This window comes from Cheilinus undulatus, linkage group 20, assembly GCF_018320785.1.
Source record: "Cheilinus undulatus linkage group 20, ASM1832078v1, whole genome shotgun sequence".
NCBI classification, from domain to species: Eukaryota; Metazoa; Chordata; class Actinopteri; order Labriformes; family Labridae; genus Cheilinus; species Cheilinus undulatus.
In genome coordinates this window covers 12238802-12262681 of record NC_054884.1, presented here as the reverse complement: position 1 = coordinate 12262681, position 23880 = coordinate 12238802, and the positions used below count along the sequence as shown (strand labels likewise).

Genomic DNA, 23880 nt, shown 5'->3' with positions numbered 1-23880 from the left:
ATGAAAAGGCCCAAAAACAAATCTTAAAAAAAGAGAGAAGAAAAAAAGAAAAAAGAAAAACAGTCTTCCCTCAGGTCATGACCTGAGTGGTTGCCATGGTAGCTTCTTCTTCTTTCTCCTCCTTGGCATTTTTGTAAATTCGCTATGTTCATACCTCCACCTGCTGTATCAGACTGAGTACATTCACACGGCTCAATGTTACTAGTATGAAAGCAAGCCAGCGGGGGAAGAGGGAGGAAGATTTCATCCTTAAAAAGAGCTCTAACTGGGCTATAATTTCTTCTGGGTTTTCTAAACATCAGGGTGCAGGAAGCATTTATTTGGACAATATGCACAAAGTTTTCAAACTTTTTGATGATCTTAGGACACTGCATCCTGAGAGTCAAACAAGTAATAAACAGGGGCCCAGTACCACAGCACCGTAGTTTTCATTATAAGACCATGTATCACAGAGAGTGAGTCAGTGAGTCATTAATGTGCACTGTTCCTTGTAATAAATTTAAAAAAAGATGCTGATCTAGTCCATCCAGCCAGCCATCCATCCATCCATCCATCCATCCATCGTCTTCCAATTATCCGGGTCACGCTGGCAGCTGGCAAAGCATGTCAACCCAGACATTCCTCTACCCAAGCAAAATTTTCCAGTTCCTCCTAAGGGATTCCAAGGCGTTCCCAGGCCAGATGCAATGTATGATCCCTCCAGCGAGTTATGGGTCTGCCTCGGGGGCTGCTCCCAGTTTGGTGTGCCCGAAAGAACTCCACAGGAAGGCGCCCTGGAGGCATTCTGATCAGATACCTGAACAACCTCAACTGGCTGCTTTTGACGTAAAGGAGCAGTGGCTCAAGATCCTTCTGGATGCCAGAGCCACCTATCTCTTAGGCTGAGCCCAGACACCCTCCCGAGGAATCTCATTTCGACTACTTGCACCCACAATCTCATTCTTTCAGTCATAACAGAGTTCATGACCAGTGAGGGTATTCTGGCAATAGGCTGATAAGATGAAGCTTAATTACGTTCATCTAACGCCAGCAGACTATTCAGGCGATCTACATTATTCAGTGCTCACTCTGATACAGTATGTAGCTGTGTGCAGCTTAAAGTTTGTAAAAAAATAAAAAAAACTGTGCATATACTTGTGCCAGCATATTCAGATAGGTGCAATTAAGTTGGACAACACACAATATTGGCAAAGTACAAAGAAAGTCAATCCTTCTAAACAATACTTTCATAATGTTTAGTTTATGTGCAGCCTCACCCCAATGCCGTAGTCCCACGACTGTCCTTTAGGCTCCATTGGCTGGACTCCGAGTCGATGACAAACAGTTCCACAGCTCAGACTGCGGCTTCCCTGAACTTTATCTGCTATGATCCACACCTAAAAATTACAAATCATCCAAATATCACCCACATGTAAGGACTGATTATAACTTTTAAGTGTGTCCCTAATGAAGATATTGGTGGATTCTTGTGTAAACTCTTACACAGAATAGTTAAACCACTCAGTAGGCTACTATGAGTTGCCACTTGATAGTATGACGCTCATGCCACTGCAATGTGTAATGCACAGAGGACAAATGGTACATTCCACCTTTGGAGGTAGAACAGTGGCGCAATGTTGGAAGAGTATTATCAGGGCATCAACAGTGCTGTGTGTGTGAATGCTTAAGTTTGTGTGTGAATGTGGAGCTATGCTGGCTGTTGCACACCCTGCCTTTTATGCTTGTGCAATAAACAGAAATATTACACTGCTGATGGTACGATGTGTATTTACTAGTGTTGTTGACCCGATTAAAAAAATAAATCAAGTTAATCACATCACTACGCTGTGATTAATCATGATTAATCACAGCATTTTTTAAAAATAGTTTAAGTATATTTTTTAAGTTTTTAGGTTTTTAAAGGTTGTTATTGTCAAGTGTTTTATTTTTATTCCTTTAATTCTATGTATGGCACTTGAAAGTGCTGATCTGAATCCTTATTGATGCCACTATCGATACTTTCTATAGTGAGTTGGAAAGACAAAATAAGGGCAAATATTTAAACAACAAGAGGTCTTAGCTGAGTAGTGCTTAAGTTAAAAAGCTATGATTCAGTCTGTCACATCTATTTTATATCCCTCAAATATGAACACATTCACCACTGTACTTACTGAAGTTTTTCATCAACAACGAAATTTTCCAGTTTTTATGTGACATTTGAACACATAACATATAGAATATGGTCGTCTAGTTTACTTAAGTTACCCGAATGCATCATATTTTCTGTCTTCAGCTCGTAAAGTTCGCTATTTAAGTTCAATTTTGCCAATTCCACCGCAGATTTTTACACTGGATTAATACTGTTAACAAACAGGACTTGCTCAAAGTTTTGGAGCACTTTTCAGCATTTATCTGAGCAGCTGAAGAAGAATACTGTCCTGAAGCAGCTGAAGAGAGTGGTATGACCATGGCTTGATCCTGTGTTGCTGTTTGTGTCCTTGCTAACATTAGCAAAGATGTGCTTTGCCCAAAGGTGGTACTCAAGATTCGTTGTGCTTTGGTGTAAAGACAGTTCATCACAGCAGCATGTACCCACAGTTTTGGTTTATCTTAACTAACATTCGCCAGCTTTTTAAAAAGAAAATTGCCATTAAGCAGACCTGGGTCTGTCTCCTCACTCATCACTCCTGGCTGTGTCTGACCGCCTCTCACCTCTTCACTCCTAGGCACATCCGTGCTGGAGGACTACAGGTGCAAGTTGTGGTCATAATATGATTAAATTGTGTGTCTTTTTTTTTTTTTTAACATGTTATGGTTGGAAAAGCAGTGAAGATTTCCACTTATGCAGTATCAACCTGCCCAGAGAATTCTCATCCCACATAAATCTATAAAACTTGTTAAAGAATGTTAAGAACTACAAAAAATATGACACTACCACCTGTGTTTACTCTAACCCAGGGATGGGCAACATTAAGTATCAAGAGGGCTGCATTAATTTTATTGTCAATAATGAAGGGGTCAAACTGTTTCAGATTGTCAGATATTGTAAATCTAACCTTTGGTTTCTAATAATTCTGAATATGCTGCTTTCATGATCATGTATTACACCAACATTTTTGTTTTGAAACTGAAGTTATTTAATGAGATTAGCACAGCATTAATCCATTTCAATGCAGTGAACATGATAGTTACCTGTCATTTTACTTGCATATTTTTTAAAGTGCATTTAGTGATATACTTGGAAAAAAAAAACCTAAAAAATCAAAAACTAAAAGGAACTAATCATATACTGGTGGTGAAAGACAACAAGAGAAATGTTTTTGTTTTCATGTTTTCATTGAAGATTTTGGCATGTTTTCCTGAAGTTTATTATTTGTTGGAATATGAAATGGACTTAGTGGCCACATTGAGTGAGGTGCAGGGCCACTGCTGGTCTAAACAGTGGCAAAAAGAAGTTTCATCATGTAGTGCTGATATCCTGACACTGACCTGGTCTAGAGGCCCCACAGAGACCTTGCGCACATTATTAGAGATGTGTTCCCAGGAGGAGCCCTGAGGGTAGCTGGGGGCCACACCTTGTCGGTACCACAGGTTACCTGAATGCCACACACATAATCAGAATTTTAATACCACCACGCATTGGTGTAAGTCTGAGAACAATCAAGATTATAATTAATACTTCCTATGGCAATAGCCTTTGGCCTTACCATTTTCATCCACTGCATGGACAGAAGTCCTCCCAACTGACACCTGCTTCAGCTTCTGCTTGGCTGGTGAGGGGATGTGATACCAGGAGTCTCCTGCAGAGGGAGACAAACATAATCTTAAATTATAAGTCACCTTCTTTGCAGCAATGTTGAGGATTATTACCTTAACTCTACCCAATTTGTCACTTTTAATTTTTAAACTCAGTAGTGACAGCTAAAATTCTCTGAACATCCTGCAGAAAATCTAAGTGCCTCCGACTGACCTGCTGGGTTTTGTGCAGACACAGATCCCCTGTAAAAGGCAGAACCATCCCTGGCAATGGCCCAAACCTGGCTGGCTGCTCCGATGGAGATGGACTTGAAAGGCTGGTCGGTTCCCACATGGAGCCACGAGGATCCCTGAGAGATAAATTAGATATTCAAATCAGTAAATCCACCTGAGTACTTACGTGTGACTCATCAAACAATGTCAAACCTGTTCCCAGAGTGTCTAAAATCTAATCGGGACTCACAGCAGGTGTCAGAGTAGTGACTCCCAGCCGGCAGAGCACATCACCCTTGTTGCTGATCGCCCACAAAGGAACCACGTCCACGCTGCTCTGAGATGCACACGGCAGGATCGTCACGTCACTCAGGGGTATGGGGGGGATTTCTTGCCATGGTCCAGTCGTGGCCAGTTTGCACTTCCTGTCCAAGGAGAGAAAAAAACACAAAACTCACATGTGGACTTATATAAACAGCTGAAAAAATTCAGGAGGTTGTTATACTGTCATCAAATTTATAAATGTATACAGTAAAAGTCTTTACATGTGGTATACTGAAAGCATTAGAGGATTTGCTTATTGGGTAATATGTTCCCAGTAATTCAACAATGTATGTGTGTGGGACTGATGATTACATTAAAGACAGAGATGATATGGGCAGGATATGGTTTATGGAGAGGGGAAGAAAAAGCATTAAAATGTAATGCCAGATGAAATAGCCTAAAAAAACGGATTCCCATAATAAGTGATAATTTTTTAATAAATGTTTCTAAATGATTAAGACTAGGCATCTAGACAGGCTTTTGGAAGAAACTGCATTGGAATGAATGTCAGTCAGTCTTCCATCCGGGTCCCTCTCACGCAGATGGACATGCGTGGAGGCTGAACAAAAACAGCTTCCAAACTAGACTACAGGACTTCCAGTCTGTCCGACTCGAGTTTGAAGCTCTCAAGGGGTGAGTAGGTCCTCAAGTTGTGATTTCATCTGTGCCTCATGCACAGACACACTCCTCTCTGTAACTCTCTGGTGTGGTGAGGTAAAATAACTCGAAGCACGGATGAGTTTTCTTGTAGGTGCAACATTATGTTGCACGGTACTGCCCCATGTTGAGCTATGTGATGTTTGCCGTTGTTCCGTGCAGCTGCTTTGACATGCTATTATTGTCTGGGAGGGGGCGAGGTGAATGTTTGTGAAGTGAGGCACAAGTTGTGCCCCGCTTTAGTGATTCCCTGGAACATATTCCTAAGATATACATTCCTCTTTCTAAAAATCACAGCATTTCAGTTAAATTCATTCAATTTCCGTGGTTTCTGCGTTAAATAGTAGATTCTGTTTTTTATTGGCCCATTCCACGGTTCTGTCCGCGATTCCGTTAACGCGGGAATCATAGGGCCCTAGACTCCTTGTCTCAGCTAGCTCACTTGTCTTTTCGTCTACTCTCTTCTTCTTTGTAATGATGGTAGGTCCTGGTCCAGGTCCATATTGGATTGGCGTCTGGGTCCGGACCTGGACCGTGGTCCGCCAGTTAGTGATCCCTGCCCTAGACCATAGTATTTTAATTGACAGGTTCAGGCAGTGGGTAGGTGTCATGGGGAGTCCCCTCAACTGGTTCTCAGCTACCTGCCAAATAGCAGTTATCTGTGCCAGTTGGTCCATATTTGTCCAAACCTGCTGCTCTGTCTCGTGGTGTGCCCCAAGGATCTGCCTTTGGGCCTATTTTATTCTTAATATCTCTGGATGCGTGATTCACAAAATGCAGAGGTATTGTTTCTGTTTAGGCTCCATAGAACCCTGTTCATGTCTTCAATATTAGAATTTAGCCAAAATCGTCTTTTTAAATGCTCTGTCTCTACATGCTTAACACCATGTTAATGATGTGTCTATGTATGTATAAATGAAAAGTAAGGCGGTAATGATCTGCCTAATTAATCATTGCTTATTTTCATGGTATGTCGCCATTATTTCCTGTTTGAAAGGCTATTGAAGGTGAATAGGGTGGCGTGTTTATTTGCATATGAAGTTGAGGTGATCACTGAGATATTGGGATGTGATGATGATCAGACCAGGTGTGAATGGTACTAAGATGGGTGTTAATGCTCACCCAGCTCCCCTCGCATAGTTTTGCTGCAATGACTACATTTACTTTGAGTTACACTAGTTAACGACTTCAGGATTTTTCTCTTCACCAACAGTGAGATTATGATATTATATAAAGACTTGGTGAGCGGCTGATGCATAGAAAAAACACGGGCCGACGACCATTGTAGCCAGATGACGAGAGAGCAGCGTGAACTGAAATATGGCTAAAATGTCCTGGTGAATTTCTAATTTTCTCAAAATGCAGATATCAAGTGAGTTTTTTAATCAATATGCATATAAGAGATACAAATATCTATCAAGTAAGGTGAGCTTGTCTTATCATGTAGGGTTCCTTTTAAAAGGTTGGGAACCAATCTTCTAGTATGTCTCTATGTAACAGTCTCATATGTAACACTACTTTAAAAACTGTAGTAAGATATTAACCTAGGGAATGTTAATACATTTTGCTCCTTACTGCAGACTAGTTATCATGAAAATACTTTCCAACACTGAATACAGATTAGATGTTCTATTCTGAGTACCTGCTCTATCCGAGTTTAAAAAAAAACCTGCATGATCACACAAACAATAACTGTAAATGTCAAGCACACTTCAAACAAATATGAGAGGTTGATATGCTAGTGTTGCTTTTTTAGTACCTAGCCCATCGCCTGCGACGCACAAAGTCCTTCATCGTTTTATGGCCGTGATATGACCTGCAGGGAGACAAGAGGAAGAGGAAAAAGGAATATAAAACGGCCATAATTATGAGGGTACTAGAATTCGAACTAAATGACACAGCAGGTAACTTAAAGGGAAGGCAAGTAAAACCTACGCTGGAAAATCTGCAGCATATTGCCAGCCCTCTCTGTCAGTCCCTCCAGAAACGCTGTAGTCGATGGCCCAGTCTGACACCTGAAGGAGCAACAGAAACAGGAAATCACTGGGATTTAGTTTTGGGATACATAAAATAACTGGTTTTAGTTAACTAGGAGGCCTCACTAAGCTTCTGAATAAGCATAGCTGTTCTTACCCATGTCCACTGAGGAGACGGAGGTTTTGTGTTTGTTTTTGTGCACTCATGCAGTCCTGATGCATCACTCCACATGTAACGGTCTGTAGGCAGCCCTCTAAAATACAATAAAAACACTCTAGATTAGTAGTTTGCGAGGGTGGAGAGAGTACAAAAAAATGTACTCAAATTAAGTACAGTTACTATTTATGGTGTTGAAAAGTATGTCAAGTATGTCCTTTTTTTATTTATATGAATTAACAAGAGAATATGAATCTTCTACCACATTGTAATTAAAGGTACAGATTTTTAATGACCTGTAGTGCAACTGCAAATTTTGGATGTAATATGGAAACTTTGGTTTAGTCTAATTCCTGACTTTTGCCCCCATCCCTTATTTTTGAGAGCTCTTTTACCCCTTGTAACAGAGTTAAGAGGGGTAGTGATCAAATCTTACAAAATGTGGCAACCCCGTCAAACTCCTGATAGGTTATTGATGGCATTCACACAAACAGGTGGGACAATAGTGGACATTTCTACTGTGAGCATTTTTTAAAAAAACACCTATTCAAATCAAAAGGACCATAATGCAGCAATCTTAAAATACGATTTTGATTGTTTTGTTAATGTCTTGCTCATGATATGAAAGGCATTCTGGGAGATTTTCCATAACACTTGGTTTGAAGTGTGTCTCTGGAAAATCTCAATTTGAAGGGCCATGTAGCCCTGGCACTTCTCCCTACCCCTCCAATACAACAAGAACTGTAAACACCCTACCCCTAGATGTGAACGAGCAAAACAAGAATAATTGAAAAGGGGCAAGAGAAGCATTGAAAGTGAGCTTCTCTTCCACTATGTGCTTCTGTACGCCATGTGTATATGAACAAACATGGGGCCAGTTTCACATGGCACTCAAAATAGCACAAAAAAGCCACTCTCACAGACCATTCATCTCTATATCTATATCTATATCTATATCTATATATCTACGTATATCACAGAATGGAAATACGTGTTAAAACCTTTGAAATAAAAATTGGTTTTAACTTCCGTCTAGCGTTGGGCTAAGGGTTAAGGTAACAGTTAGTCTAAATACTGCCTGCTTCGGTCTGAAAATCATCTTGCGTTTTAATTGTATGGAAACCCACGAGTATTGTGACGGACACATTACAGCAAAAAAAGGTAAAAAATGACAATTCATTTTAAAATCGTACATATTATAACTTTAACACAGGTAAACTGAACTAAAGTGGGTTGTAACCATGATATCACACAGCTGATCACTTTAGCCTAGAAATCTATGTAATGGAGAAAAAATCAGATTATTATCAGGAGGGAAAAGAGCACAAAGAAGTTGTTCTTAGGTGCACAAAGTTTCCTCTTCAACATCAATGTCGGTGCTGAATGCAGTGAGTAAAATACCTGTTGGTGTAGCCAGTGACGGGGTTCCACCTCTGGTTCTCATAGATATAGACGCTCTTCACATCCACCTGTGTGTGAATGTTATCTGTGCTGCTGGCCAGTCCCTGGAGGAAGCCTCCACCGTATCCCCCAGTGTAGACCCAGGCTGTGTGATCATAGCCGATCCCCCACACTATGCCAGCACTGTTGGACTCGATCATACGGAGGTGACCGCCAATCTGCCGCCAGAACCTGAAAAATGGGAAAAATACTTCTTATAGGTTAATTTACTAAGGAATAAAAACAATGCAACACATATAAGAGGGAAAAATCACAACCATAAACATTCTTCTTTATCAGCATTAATGTTATTCTTACATCTGATCACAGGGTGTGGGGTAAGGCATGGCCTCCAGAGCAGGAGAAGGCTCACTGACAAAGATGTCCCCTTTACAGGTGATGGACCAGATGGCCTGTTTGGAGGGGGGACCCTGGATCCCCCTGGAGTCACAGCACGACACACTCAACAAAGCCAGCTTGAGATCGTGACGGAAGAGAAGCAGAGTGTGTGACAGAGGGAGACAGAGGCAAAGGGATTAGATTGGAATGAAAAGGGGATTGTAGAAATGTGTGCATACCACACATCTTTTTCATATTTCTATTTTCAATAGAAAAATTTAGGTGCAAAATATTTCCATCCTAGTCCTCTACAAAATATAGTAGTACATACCCAGTCATGCATCTCCAGTTCTGTAGCAGCAGCCACTCTGATTGGCCACCTCTGTTTGGTCCGCTCAGGAGTATAGATGGCAAAAGTATGTTTGTAGTCATTCAACACAGGAACCAGGATGGTGATCTCATTAATAAAGGCATGTAGGTACTGGTGAAAAAAAGACAAAAGGAAAAGTAGACCAACAGGATTGTCAATTCTGGAAAAAACTGAAGAAAAAGCAGCAGTGAGTGAAAGAGGAACAGCAGTGGTGACTCATTTTACCAACAGAGATATCTATTGTCTACCAGTTGGCTTTAACACAAACTGACACTGTTTCTAGATTATAAAACAACAAGGCCAAATACACTCCGACATTCTAACTAACACACACTTAGTGCTCACCTTCTTCTCCTCATAGAAATTGTAATAGATGAAAAGGATGCCGTCCTTGTTGCCCTCTGGTCCTGAAAACTGCTCCAGAGCAAAATGGACGTCCATCCATTTGTAGGGCTTCCAGTCCCTCCACCACTGCATGGTTCCCTTTTTAACCCACACAGACTACAGACACGGGCAAATCAGAGAAATAATTCATAGATTATGTAAAACACTATTTAAAGAAAAGAAAATAAAGACATTAGATTTAAAACTGTCATCATGATTGATTAAGAGTATTTCAGTTTGGATTTTTTTTCTGCTGTCTTAAACTACGGGTAACTGGCTTCCTATCTAGATACAGATCTGCTTCTATTTTAAAGAAAATAAGTAACTTTGGATGATCAATGTTAATTTCACTGACTAAAGCTGTGACTAAAAATGTCTGTCGACTACCTTATTACCATGAGGAAAATTAGAACAAGAGTGGCACCAATAGATCATTGGTGATAAAAACTCTGAGGAAAAGTAAGTGTAGTTTTTGTCAAGAAGACTAAAACAAGACTAAAATGTTAGTGCTGGACAGTTGGACATTTAAAATCCAAGATATTCTCCAGGGTGCATAAGCGGTATGTTTATGAAAGTCCTTTTCAGCCACTTAAAAATTATTATTTTTCATTCTAATCTGAAATTGAAATTATGAGATAAAAAGTCTAAATTACGAGATTCAGTTGAATTTTTAAGGAGGTAAGTCATAATTACGAGATAAAAAGTGAAAATTATGAAAAGGAAGACAAAATTGAGATGAAAGTAATTAAACAAGAGGAAAAAAATTCAAAATTATGAGAAAAAAAGTCAAAATTGCAAAACAGAAACTCCAAATTATGAGATATAAAGATGAAATTAGGACATCAGACGTCATAATTGTGAGATAAAAAGACAATGTTAAGATAAAAAGTGAAAATTATAAGATAAAACACAAAATTATGAGATGGAAAGTCATAATTATGATATAGAAAGTTGAAATGATAACATAAACATTAGAATTATGAGATTAAAAAGTGAGCAAGACAGAAAGGAAAAAATGACAAGTCATAATTATGAGACAGAATTTGAAATTATGAAATAAAATGCCATTTCACCAATAAAAAGTGAAAATAATGAGGTAAAAGACAAAACTATGAGATGGCAAGTCAATTTTGAAATGGAAAGTTGAAATTCTGACATAAAACATCAGAATTACAAGATTACAAGTAATTATTAAAATATAAAAAAGAAACTGATGAGATAGTGAGTCAAAATTATGAAAAATAAAGACAGAGTTTTTAGATAAAACATAATAAGATCAAAAGTCATAATCATGAGATAGAAATATAAAATTATGATATTAAAAGTCGCCGTAGTGAGATAAATTTAAAATTATGTGATGAGTTTTTAATATCATAATTTCCACTTTTATCTCAGACTTATGACTGACCACCCCTTAACTTCCAATTTAAATCTTATAGTTTTGAATTTTTATCTCAGAATTTTGACTTTTAATTTTATAAATTTGACTTTTTATTTCATAATTATAACTCACTTTCTTGTAATTTTGACCAATTTTTTTTCAAATAAGTACTAACTTTCTTATTTTTTTATCTTTATTTTTTAAGAGGAGGAAATGGGCTTTAATACATTCCAGTATTTTCATCGTCATTTAAATCAAGGAAAGGTTATATTTGAATTTGAGTGATTGAATATTTAGTTCAAGGACTAAAATTAAATACTAAAATGTAAGGATTGTTATTGACTAAAACTGTGAAAACCAAAAATCCCAGTTTTCATTGTCTAAAATTAGACTAAAACTAATGAGGTTAGAATGATTTAAGTGTGACTAAATCTAAAAGTCATTTTAATCTAAAGACAAAGACATAATGTCTTTAAGAAATAACTGCAGAAAAATGCTGGGATAGATATAGGCTATTATGTGGATTTGCCCATAGAGGAACTTGGATTGAACAGAAAATAAGAAAATGGTGAAAATGACAGATGTGTGAAAACACAATTAGCAGACAACTTTTAACTAGGGCTGTCAATATTAATGCATTAATCACAGTATGACAGGGTTCATGATTACAGCATTCATTTTGTATGTTAAATCACATTGATCATAAGTTTTAATTCTACTTTCAACACACTTTGGCGAAGCATTGCTACGTCTCCCTGCAGCCACAGTGATGTAAAATTAATCTACCGCTACTCCTTAATGTCTCGTATCACTTTTCAAAAACTCACAAACTGCTCAGTAGATATGTTAAAAGTTTTCTGCACATTTTGTTATGAAATAGTCTTAGTCATTTTCATTGTGTTGTCATTTTCCTTCTTCATCCATAACTAGTAACTTTTTTCTGTGGTTAGGTCCATGCTTTGATCTACCAAAGGTTCCTTATTTTCTTTCAAAATAAAAGCAGGTCTGTATCCAAACACAAAGCTGGTGACCCTTAGTTTAAGGCAGTACTTATCCACAAGGCTGTCTGTTTTTTTCTCCATTTTACTGAAAAGATGAAGATGTGTCCAGAGAGTACATCTGATTTGCCTAACTTCTGCTCTGACAGTCTGAAAGATTGAAACCCCTAACCTTTGTAGCTCCGGAGGGGGCTTTTTTCATTTACCTGTTCTATGGCTTGTTCGTAGTGTCTGAAATTCTCCATCTCCCTTTTGGCCCTGTCATTGAGCTGCTCAAAGATTTGTTTCTTCCAGGCTGCTGTCTGTGCTGGGGTGATGGACAAACTCATGGACTGGACTGACTGTACCAATGCTGGGAAGAGCAGGGAGAAAAAAACATGAATAACTGCAACAAAAAAACATAATTTTAATTGAATAGCTCAACAGGTCTCCTTCTAACATGAGATTAAAAATCAATCATGCTAGTCTCAACCTTAGAGCGCTTAGCTGCAGAACAGTAAAATCCATTGAAGCACTTTAGTTTGAGATCATCTGAATAAATTTCACTCACAGGAAGTGTTTATAGAACTGTTGAACCAGTTGAGTTGGGAATGACTGTCCACAGAGCAGCCTCCTGCACTGACCCACGCCCACAGAGGGTGCTCGTCTGCCCCGTACGGATCGTCCATGGCCAAAGTGTACGTGGCCACCGATGACAGACTGCAGGTGTCGGCCGAGTCCAGCACCAGTCCCGTCTGAGCTTGCTGACTCTGTGCCTCCTCCAGATCCACGTTGCTCCACTGGGGGTCAAGAGGAGCTCCAGACTGGCTGGGGGAAACAGCTGCACCATCGGAGGGGGCTTTAACCTCTCCATCCTCAGTGATAGTCTCTTCCTCCAGAACATCTGAAGCGGCTTCTCTGGAGCTTTTTCCTGGTCCTCGGTCAGAGACAAGCTCAGAGATGAAGCTGTCGCTGGTTACTTTAGGAATGCGGGGTTTGGGGGTCTCTGTCAGTTGGTCTGTTGGGGCGTCCACAAAGGACTCAGGGGAGGTGGAGGTGACAAGGCAGTTGGCTCCATCTGTAGATGCCTTGTCTGGATCAGATTCAGCATCACTTGCAGCTGAGTGAGCCTGGACCTCACCGCAGAAATAACAGCCAGCACTGAGAAGACAAGGGAGAGGAACAGGAGTTGTGAATAGAGTGGGACATATGTCACCTCCAATAGCTGTTGACAGCATCTAAACTGTTGTAGTATGCATGAAGTGATGCGGTGTTTTTACACAAATCTTTCATTCTGTCGATGTCAAACACCGACAAAATAGCTGTTTCATTGTATTCTTTTAATTTGTGGTTTTGTATTGTCATTCAAACAACCAAAAATGTAAACGACTAACCTCACACATCCAGGTATATGCTATGCTTTTATTTATAAAAGTATGAAAACTACAAAATTAACCTTTTAAATCAAGGGTGTATCCTGGTATCCCCTTGGCCACCCTAGATATCTGATTGGCCGCCGCAAAATCATAAATCCTGGTTTGTTAAGCCCTTTGCCGGAGTTGAGATTTGAACTTTTATCAGTTTTCCAGTCTGTGTTGCAGGCTGCTTGTAGCTCGCCATGCACATTTGCTTTTGTTTGTACTTAAAACGAAGAATTCTGTGACATCTTCTCTTAAGTTTTTAAAAACAAGCTAAGAGGTCTTGCCCCCTGTTGTGTTACTTTCAAATGTTATGCATCTGAAAAAAGTTCATTTTTCCCATAATTTACTTAAGAAAGTTAAACTTCCCCATATTTTAGATTCATCTCATACAAAGTGAAACATTTCAAGAGTTTTTTTTATTTTAATGTTGATGATAATGGCTTACAGCTCACAAAAAAACACTGTCTCAAAGTATTAGAATATTGTGGAAAAGTCCAATTTGCAAAAGTTTCCTGAGCCTTCATTCGCTCACTCTGGGTCAGTACACACAACCACAATCATGAGGAAAACTGCTGACTTGACAGCTGTCCAGAAGATGATCACTGACACCCTCGACAAGGAGGGAAAGCCTTAGAAGGTCAGTGCTGAAAGGGCAGGCTGCTCTCAGAGGCTGTATCAAAACATATTCATAGAAAGTTGACTGGAATGAAAAATGGTAAAGAAAAGGAGCACAGGCATCAGGGATGAGCTCAGCCTTCAGGTGATGGTCAAACAATGTAGATTCAAGAGCTTAGGGGGCCTTCATAAAGAGCTGGCAGAGGCTGCAGTCAGTGTATTAGGAGCCACCACACACGGATCCAGGAGATGGGCTTTTAGGTATCAAGTTCCAAGTGTCCTAGAACCAATCCTGAACTACAGACAACATCTTCAGCTTATCACCTGGGCTGTGGAGAAAAAGAACTGGACTGTTGCTCGGCAGTCCAAAGTCATATTTTCAGAAGAAACTAAATTCTGAGTTTAATTTGGAAATCAAGGTCCCAGAGTCTGGGGACTGGAGAGGCACAGAATCCAAGGTGCTTGAAGTCCAGTGTTTTCAGTTCTTACAGTCAGTGATGGTTTCAGGTGCCATGTCATCTGCTGCTGCTGGTCCACTGCGCTTTATCAAGTCCAAAGTCAACGCTCTCACCCGTCTACCAGGAGATTTTAGTGCACTCAGTGCTTCCATCTGCTGAGAAGCTTTATGGAGATTCCGATTTCCTTTCCCAGCAGGACTTGGCACCTGCCCACAGTGAAGCCAAAATTACCAGACCTAACTGGTTTGCTAAACCGTGGTATTACTGTGTTTGACTGGTCAGCAAACTGGCCTGACCTGAACCCCATAGAGAATCTCTGGGGAATTGACAAGAGGAAGATGGGAGACACCAGATTCGACAACACTGACGAGCTGAAGGCAGCTATCAGAGCAACCTGGGCTTCATAACACCCCAGTAGTGCCACTGACTGATTGGCTCCATGCCATGTAGCATAGATGCAGTAATTTGAGTAATCTGAGTGCATGAATGAGCACAATTTTCCAGAAGGCCAACATTTCTGTATTATTAATCCTGTTCTTGGACTGATGTTTTGTGATATTCTAATATTCTGAGATAGTGGATTTTTTATTTCTTTGAGCTGTAAGCCATGATCATCCAGATTACAACAGCTGCCCACTCCCTTAAATGTGCCTTAAAATCTGTCTTAAACATCACGTGTGTTTTAATGTGTCTTCAAAGCTCCTGTACCTCTGCAAGCTGCTTCCGCTCGCACTGGAGTGAGATCTGTCTCCGTCTCTGGGGACATTGATGGCCTTCCAGGTTTTTCCACTCAGTTCACTAGTGGTCACACCTTGTCGGAAGCACACCGCCCGATCCTCAGAGCTGATAGCCAACACCTGCACACGAAGAAGGTTTACTGAAAGTATGTCCACTAATATGACCTAACACTAAATGCTGCATACCAGTAGAAGAGGGTAAGATGGTATATGACGTCACGTGTGTGGACACTGACTTGGTCGTTGAGTCCAACGTTGATCATGATCATTTCTCCCACCATGCTGATCCAGCCGGAGCCACAGGGGTTGTGGGAGTTCACGCCTCGTCTGAACCACACCTGAAGAAACAGAGAGACAGAGAGTAGATGAAGTGCTCAGTAGTATGACAAACTCCACTTGAACACTAAAGGCTGATTCACAGTACTGTTTTCATATTTATGCCAGCATACTGCTCTAGATCGAATTTGCAAACTTTTTGATCAACACTGGATTACCCTCAGGACTCACTTCCTGTTTGATGATTGAGTTTTTGTGTGTGGCTTACTGGTATTGAAAAATAGAAAACCTCTGATAGCCTCATCAAAAGCTAAGTTAATCTATGAATGCAGTGTTATAGCCTTTATGCAGAGATTTACTCTGTTTATAATTGCAAACTGAAGAAATAAAACTGTCATTTTAGTTTACTCTATTTCTTCCATATTTGGGGCAAATAGAGTTGATAATTCAAATGGGACATTGCAGAAACTTGGTTATTATGACATAAAGTGACTTTAATAGACTATATACAATGTAGATACAAAGCACAGTAGATATCTTTGGTTAATATGTAGAGGCATATTGTTTCTCTTGTAAATCAGGTAATCAGGATAACTATGGAAAATGATCAATGGAGAAAAAACGTCATGTTGGGGTTTGTAAAATATATCAGAGTAAATCAATATGTAATAATAAATACACAGGATTCTATATAAGACAATAAAGGTTACTGAAAAATAATTTCCTCTTAGTGGGGTAGCTTAACTCGAAATTCCGTAACAATTTTTCATTTTGTGATACAAGCATGAAATTTGGTACAGTTATAGCCAAAGGCATTCCCAAAAGATGTGGATATGGAGGCATCAAGAATTTTCAACACGGCACCTATGGCAGCCATTTTTCAAAATGGCCACCAATGATAACCGTTTTCTTATCAATCTTCTTATCAAGAATAGATATTTACTGATATTAAGGACCTGATTAGTTTAATTTTGTCTACCATACCATTGGAGAGGGTGGAGGTTAGGTAAGAAATTGGCGGGGCTTAGAAATGAGTGTGGCTTAAACAGGGGTTGTTTTATTTTTGAAATTTCACATGACACATAGAAATTGAAAAGATGGAATGGAAATTGAGTTTGAGGTTGGTGTTTTTTAAGCCTGAAATTGATACAGTTTGAAGAAAAGTTGCTACCTGCTATATTTTGTTTATTAGAAAATTAGAGACACCTCAGAATTGAGCTTCAGATCAATTCTTTTGATCTCAAGAGTAAGAGACTGCATGGGCTGTATGGACAGTCTTTCCTGAGCTTATGCATTCCCTGTTGAAGCTATCTTCTGCCCCAGATGGCATACCACAGGAGGTAATGGACACAATCGAGAGGTTTATTATCCTGCTCTATGACCTAACCAGCACATGCACAGACATAAACAATGCAAGGAAGAAGATGTTTGCAAAGAGGCAAAATGTGCAGTCAATCCCTCAAAAGAAAGCCTGCCTTAGAGGAGCATGTTAAGAGAGCAGTATACCAAGGAGGTCATGTGTGGGGTCAGATGCTGGTGTCCACACCAGAGCTACCTTCACCGTGTAAATGGGGCCGGTCAAAAACATCTAAGTGGTACTATGAACCCTTCTGGACATGCCTACCAGACGCTGGCCAGTCCAGCTATGAACTTGTCTCTTGCAAATGTAAGAAGAGTTGTGTGAGGCAGTGCTAGTGCAAAAAAGCTGAATTAAACTGCACATCCCTTCGTTTCTGTGAAGGAGAATATTGAAAAGACTGATGTGACAGAAGCGCTTTCCCTCTCTTTTCATTTTTTAACCGCATCTTATACGTCGTTTAAAAAAACACCTCACTCCCCTCACTCTCCTTTTCCCTCCCTCTCCCAGAAAAATACCAAAAAAAAAAAAAGTTTTCATTGATTCACTGAAGGTTATTTCAAATTCAAGTTTATGTAAAACTTAGTGTAAATTGTACATAGTTCTTTTGCTCTTGTTATCAAATATATTGATCTGAAACTTAATTTAAGTTCAAGTTGATATACAACTTAGCGTAAATTGTAATTTTATGATGCGATCAGTACACCATCCGAGTAAATACACGAAGTCATGTAAAACCCCGTTACCCTTGGCTTGGCTCTCCCGCACTGGCACATCCTGTCAATTCAGGTGCGGCTATCTAACTACATCTAAATATACACAATATTAACTAGATGTGGGACTAACATTAGATAGCATTTAGGAAACTAAACTACGCTACCACTAAACTATCACTAAAAGGAGTAGACTGATACTGACCACAGAAATAACAACGTTAATGGCTAATGTATTTAGCTGACACTGAACCCCATGCTGAGTTTCACAGCAGTGGTGTCACCAGTGTGCCCTGGCTGTGCTTCGACATCCACTCTATTACACTGTCTGTAACACATGACTACTGTCACAATAAATATTATTCATTTTTTAAATTCTTCATCATCCTTTATTATCATCCCTGATAAGAAAATTGATGAGAAAACGGTTATCATTGGTGGCCATTTTGAAAAATGGCTGCCGTGGGCACCATGTTGAAAATTCAGGATGCCTCCATATTCAGTTTTCTTTGGAATGCCTTTGGCTATAACTGTACCAGATTTCATGCTTGTATCACAAAGTGAACAATTGTTGTGGTTATCTCCTCCACTATCTATGTAATTGACTCCAGCTTTTCTCTTACATGTTTTCTGCAGTATTTTAATTAATAGTTTTTAATTCAACAAGTTAACAATTAAAGATTCTAACTTTGTTATCCTTGGTTAAAGCCCAAACAACGTTGACTCCCACAGCTACATGAGTGGCTCCCACATCCGGACTTGGAGACTCCACCACAGCCCAGGAGGTACCTGAAAGCACATATTAATATTTTCAATTTAACAGTCAAACTCAAACCACGTTTTTTTTCCTAACATTTAGTTGCTATACCTTTGGGACAATCTCTGCCGATCCCCTCCCTGACGATGAGCTGCCCCTCCCACAGCACCGCCCAGACCAGATCCCCTGGGCCACAGCTGATCTGGACCACCTCCCCAGGGAGAGACACCTCCTCCCACGAAGAGCCCTCTGGGTTTTGGTGATAGATTCCCTCTCTGAACCACACCTGACAGAGTGAAAAGGAGGGTTAGGTAATCAGACAACAATCACTATAAAAACAAAATGAATAAATCTGTCATTACTGTTGCCATACGTAGGATCTCTCACATTTAAAAAACTGGTTACGATTTTTTAAGGTCTTTTAGTGTGTGCCAGGCATTAGATAGGTAAATACTGTGCAAGTGTTTGAGCTGTACCCTGCCCTGCAGAGACACAGCCCACAGTGACAGTCGTCCTCTGGGCTCCTCACTGATCTCCCAGCCTCCACAGCTAATGTCGCTGAAGGGATCAGGTAGAGACGTCTGCTGTGAGGGGATCTGTCAGGACACATAAAAAGAGAGCTGTAGGTAAACAAAGTAAATCATAAGAAGAAACTTATATATACAGAATAACACCCACCTTCGCCCAGGTGTCCATGGCTTTGTACCTCCTGTAGCGAAGCCATCGCCTGCGACGGACACAGGAGTTCCACTTCTTGTCTTTGGTGTAGGTAGCAGGAAAGTCGATGGCGTAGCTCCACCCCTGCAGATACAAACAAGTCAATCAAAAAATCAAAGCAGAGACAGAATAACAGAAAGAAATTAGTGTTTAACTTGTCTATTTAAGCAAAAGAGATGTCAAACTCACCCCTTTCTCTGTGGGCTCCCCCTCAAAGTTTTCATCCACGTACCAGTCGCCCTCCCACTCCCAGCTGCTGGAGGGGAGCTTAAAGCCATCCAAGGGCTGATGTTGCAAACCTGTGACATCACTCCACTGCCAGCGGTCGCTTGGCAGCAACCTCTCAGAGAAACCATCGACAGGGTTCCATCGCTGAAAGGCAGACAGACAGAAGGGTTATTTTAAGGAAAAAATCACTCAAAACAAACAACAATGGTGCACATGGTGAGCAACAACCTGATCCAAAAAGCTTCAGAGGAAGCATGAAAATTTTTTCTCACATTTGAGGTTTTTATAGGGAACTCTTTGACCTCAGCTGACAGTGAGCCAAAGTTTGCAACAGAGGAAATAAGACCTCACTGAATGAGGATGTTGCACTCACACTTTCAGTCATTCCATATGCCACAAGTCTAAGGGGAATTCCACATTTTCTATTTCAGATGTCTAAGGGTAACATTTTTTTAATTAAACAAATTGAGATGAAGACACTCACCTGGTTCTCATAGGTCTCCTCCTGGTAGCGGACAGGCAGGTCAGAGGCGTGGACGTTCAGGTAGATGTTGTTGTCACAGGCGATGCCCCAACAGCACTGCCGAGCTGCTGTTACCCGCTTGAACTCCATCTGTGCATCTCGACATTGCTCCCATTGCTGCCCTGCTGTGGATAGGCTGTAGACCCGTCCGTACACGTCCACCGCCCATAGCAGGGAGACGGGCATGGCTGCTCTGGAACCTGGAGAACAGGAGTGCATTTAGACAGTGTAGTCTTCAATTCATTCATCTGAGTTAGTTATACTGAAGGTACAACCAGGTTTTTAAAATGGTTCAACTTGCCTTTAGGGACCTCAACATTTCATATGAGATTGAGCTCTTACCAAGTGTGAGTTAGTGAACGGCTGCCAAATGTAAATGCAATCATTTTAAAAATGTTGTGTGCATCTTGATTGAAAATTTTAATTTTGTTGTAAAGATTCTTTAAGGCTGTGAGGGTTGTGCAGAGCATTTTTATTCAGTCTTGGAATGGACAGGCCCAGGATTTTCCATCAAGACCGGTCAAGACCAGCACTGGTCTGCTGATTCTTCGACTTCATTAATGTGATAATAAGGAGAAGCACTTTTTAAAACAACAAATAGCTATACCTTCAAAAACTCAGGCATCAGTCCATCCTATATCTAGTCAGAAATACCTCTGAAAACTTACTTTAGGCCTCATTCACCGGACAAATCTAGATAAACATCCCCTTTTCAGATATTTAAAATAATTCCGGACTTGACAGTGGCTTTTAAATACATACAAGGATTTATTTTTTACAAGAAGCTAGTTGAACACATTTGTTAAGATTTGAAATTTTTGGATGTTGCGCTTTGAAAGAGTTGCAGACACCTTGTTATTATCTGTCAAATTTATTAAAAAGAAAACTAAAATGAAAGAGAGAATGCTCTTTAACTGCTCAAAATTGTCATGGTTTTTTTAAAATGGATTTTTATAGTCTTGGTCTCGGTGCCCCCTGGTCTTGGGCAAGTCTTGGTCTCGGATAGTGTGGTCTTGAGTACAACACTCTCTTATGGTTTTTGGTCAGATCTTGTGCAATCTAGTTAATGCGCAATAAATATATTTAGCCTAATAGTTTATCTTGCACTGTGCTTCTCTGCTACATGTGCATTGTTTGTTGCAATTGTTTGTTTAGGCTTTTTTTTTTAACTGCAAAGGCAGCTAAAAGTATGCATCACTCAAGTGCAAGAAGAATTTCAAATATATCATGTTCAGGGATGCATGATATTAACAGCATAATATAAGTGTCAGCAGATCTTAGCTTTAAAAGTTAATCAGTGCATTGGCGAATACGAAAATTTTCAGCTGATAAATACAACCAAATACTTGCTGTAAATATTGGCCTATATTGGTCGGTTTGTGGTGATTTATGCTTTGATCACTGTCATTCCTTTAACATTAAAGTGCATTTTTATGGAAAGAATTTTTGGGTTTGAGCTACATTTATATATATCAGTATCAATATCGGTAACAGCTACATTGAATTTGGAATTATCAACATATCATATGGGAAAAAAAATCTAATATATATACCCAACAATACTGTATTGTATAGTTTCATAGATCTAGTAAGTTATTGGAGACAACATCGTTTTCATCATTACTGTTGCTTTAATTTCAACTTTAACCATGGCTTTTTACATTTTATCTTGGACTTTAAATAACGTAATTTTTGTGGAAGGCACAGATGCATCAGTTTCACATTATTATCGGCCGATATCGATCCCTTTCAGAGACACAAATTATGTGGCATGAAAAAATATCAGTAATCGATGTACATCAGTTGTGCCCAATAAATTTTATGTTGGCAGCTGGTAAATCTATTATCTAACTGCTGAATTAGTGAAAAGATTTTTGCCAGAGAAGATGCTGACATACTAAGAGTGTGTCCTGTGCAGAGAAAGACATTTATCGAAGAAAATTATACTGATGATTTAAAAAATGTCCTGGTTGCCATTTAATTCCTCAATCAGTAAGGACACTATGAAGTTAGCTTGGCTCAATCTGCACATAGCACTTAACTTTCTTCTCAAACACCCCCTTTAAGAACTTAGTGCACTGCTTTATTGTACCTGTTCTAATTCTATTTTTACTGCAGATGTGTAACATTTTCTTAAGTTAGTTTAATGGTTTTAAATGTACCATCTGGTGTTTTAAATGGCTTAAATTTTGCAGGGTCTCCTGAGTCCATCAATAGGGCTAGTTTCAAAGTGGACATGCAGTCTAACACCTGAACAGGATCACATCCATTCATTGAATTACAACTTTCCCTTCATGATAGAAATACAAACTCTCCTGTGCAAAGAGAAACATTTATGTAAAAGTTAGTCCTGGTTGCCATTATATATCTCAATCAGCAAAGGCACATGGCATTCACTTTCTTATTTGACACCCCATCAGCTTTGCATGCTAAGAATAACACAGTTATTTATTGTCAACTCTTTGAGAGTTCCCCTTTTTAAACTTATACTATGTTGACTCATTTGATGACAGCCCCTTCGCTTGACAAGTATGATAATAGCGTTTATGTAATTATAAAGGTGTGTATGCAACTTATATTTGTGCTAGTTTCACCCCAACAAGAAAAACAGGAATACAGGCCTACATATCAGTGCTTTAAAGCCCATTTGGGGCAGCTGTTCACATTAGTCAGGGTCATGCATTAGAGTGGTAGCCCTCTGATCCGTTTATTTACAACAATTTCAGTCAAAATACTGACCTAATTTTACACCTTGACACATGCCATTACAATACTGAGGTTTGCATTGCAAATATGAGATTACATTAAGTGTAGTAAACAATACTGGGATTGCTAAAAGCTTGTTGTCAGTTGTCTCCATTTCACAACACTGCGTAACCCAGAGGGATGCTGATGCTAATAGGCGTATCCTCTGTCAACTGCATCCACTACACTGTTCACAAGGCTCACACTTACATGTAATAATTAAAGAAACAAGGCTTGATAAATATTTATAGTGCATACACAACGAATGCAGCAAAATTAAAAGGTTTAGCCGTGCTCGTGTGACGTTTGTAACGGTATAATAAGATATAAAGCTAAATTTAGCACTGTGCAGACGTCACGAGCTCGGAATATGCGTTAGTAGGGAATTTACTGCAGGTGTGAATGAAAAAAGTGAGGTGTTAAAAGGTACACTTCTCAATGAAACCAGCTTACTCGACAACACTCAGCTTGCTTTTGGTGCAGGCTTACAGGCTTAGCTCTCTAGAAATAGCTAACAAACAGAGTTCAAACAAACCAACCTCGAGCTTCCTCTCATACAGCGTAGGCGAACGTGGGACGTCCCCGGTGTTCATTCAGCGCGAGGAAATGAAAAATCCGCCGTTAAATCATGACGGGTCCGGGTCAGCTACGGGTACCCCCTATGGTAGTCACATCATAATTTCTTTCTACGTGAAGCCGGAAGTCCAAATGCCTCTTTGTTCCTATTGGTTAGTTGCGCGGCAGCAGGTGTCTGTCGCGTGTAACGTCCAGCAGAGGGCGCTGTTGGCCCAAATATCAAAAGAGACTCACGGTAAACGGAAAGTGCCACTAACTTTGTCTGTCGCTTCAGAGCAACTTAATGTTTGGAGATCATGTGCAATAAATTTGTGTAAACATTATGTTAAACATAAAAAAATATGTTAAACCAATTTTTGTAAAAAAAAAAAAAAAATAGTAATAATCCTTTGTTTTACAAATGAAGGCATGATAAATACAGAAAAGAAGAAGAGGAAGAATGTATGTCCTAAATAAATTCCTTAGAGGGAAAATTATATTTTTACACTTTTAAAATAACACTGCACACAGGCTAAAATATACACAGAGAAAGCAAAGTATTGTATAGTAGTCTTTATACAATCCCCAATTCCAAAAAAGTTGGGATGCTGTGTAAAATATGAATAAAAACCAAATCCATTGATTTGAAAAGCCTTTTATGTCTATGTATTTTTGAAAATACAAATTCTGAATTTAATGTCTGCAGCCTCATCCAAAAAATGTTGGGACAAGGGCAAGGAAAGACTGTAAGAGTTGTTCAGAAAGCGCCTGGAACATTCCACAAGTAAGTAAGTTACTTGATAGTTGATCATAGTACCATGATTA

At 39.5% G+C, this 23880-nt stretch overlaps 1 protein-coding gene across 1 annotated transcript in view; it reads right to left on the bottom strand.

The window, feature by feature from the left end:
* The window catches only part of tecpr1a (tectonin beta-propeller repeat containing 1a), a 29369-nt gene extending 6197 nt beyond the window's left edge, over positions 1–23172 (bottom strand). The window contains exons 1-23 of the mRNA XM_041815583.1: positions 23040–23172; positions 19717–19955; positions 19194–19376; positions 18966–19088; positions 18764–18883; positions 18399–18573; positions 18219–18319; positions 15421–15522; positions 15156–15304; positions 12525–13114; positions 12181–12326; positions 9557–9712; positions 9173–9322; positions 8821–8978; positions 8464–8694; positions 7063–7159; positions 6865–6944; positions 6689–6745; positions 4199–4373; positions 3950–4085; positions 3687–3779; positions 3469–3575; positions 1257–1376 (exon numbers count right to left, since the gene is read on the bottom strand). Of these exons, the coding sequence (XP_041671517.1) occupies positions 1257–1376; positions 3469–3575; positions 3687–3779; positions 3950–4085; positions 4199–4373; positions 6689–6745; positions 6865–6944; positions 7063–7159; positions 8464–8694; positions 8821–8978; positions 9173–9322; positions 9557–9712; positions 12181–12326; positions 12525–13114; positions 15156–15304; positions 15421–15522; positions 18219–18319; positions 18399–18573; positions 18764–18883; positions 18966–19088; positions 19194–19376; positions 19717–19941 (3474 nt within the window). The 5' untranslated portion in view covers positions 19942–19955; positions 23040–23172. The remainder of the gene's footprint in view (positions 1–1256; positions 1377–3468; positions 3576–3686; positions 3780–3949; positions 4086–4198; positions 4374–6688; positions 6746–6864; positions 6945–7062; positions 7160–8463; positions 8695–8820; positions 8979–9172; positions 9323–9556; positions 9713–12180; positions 12327–12524; positions 13115–15155; positions 15305–15420; positions 15523–18218; positions 18320–18398; positions 18574–18763; positions 18884–18965; positions 19089–19193; positions 19377–19716; positions 19956–23039) is intronic.
* Positions 23173–23880: the final 708 nt, after the last annotated feature.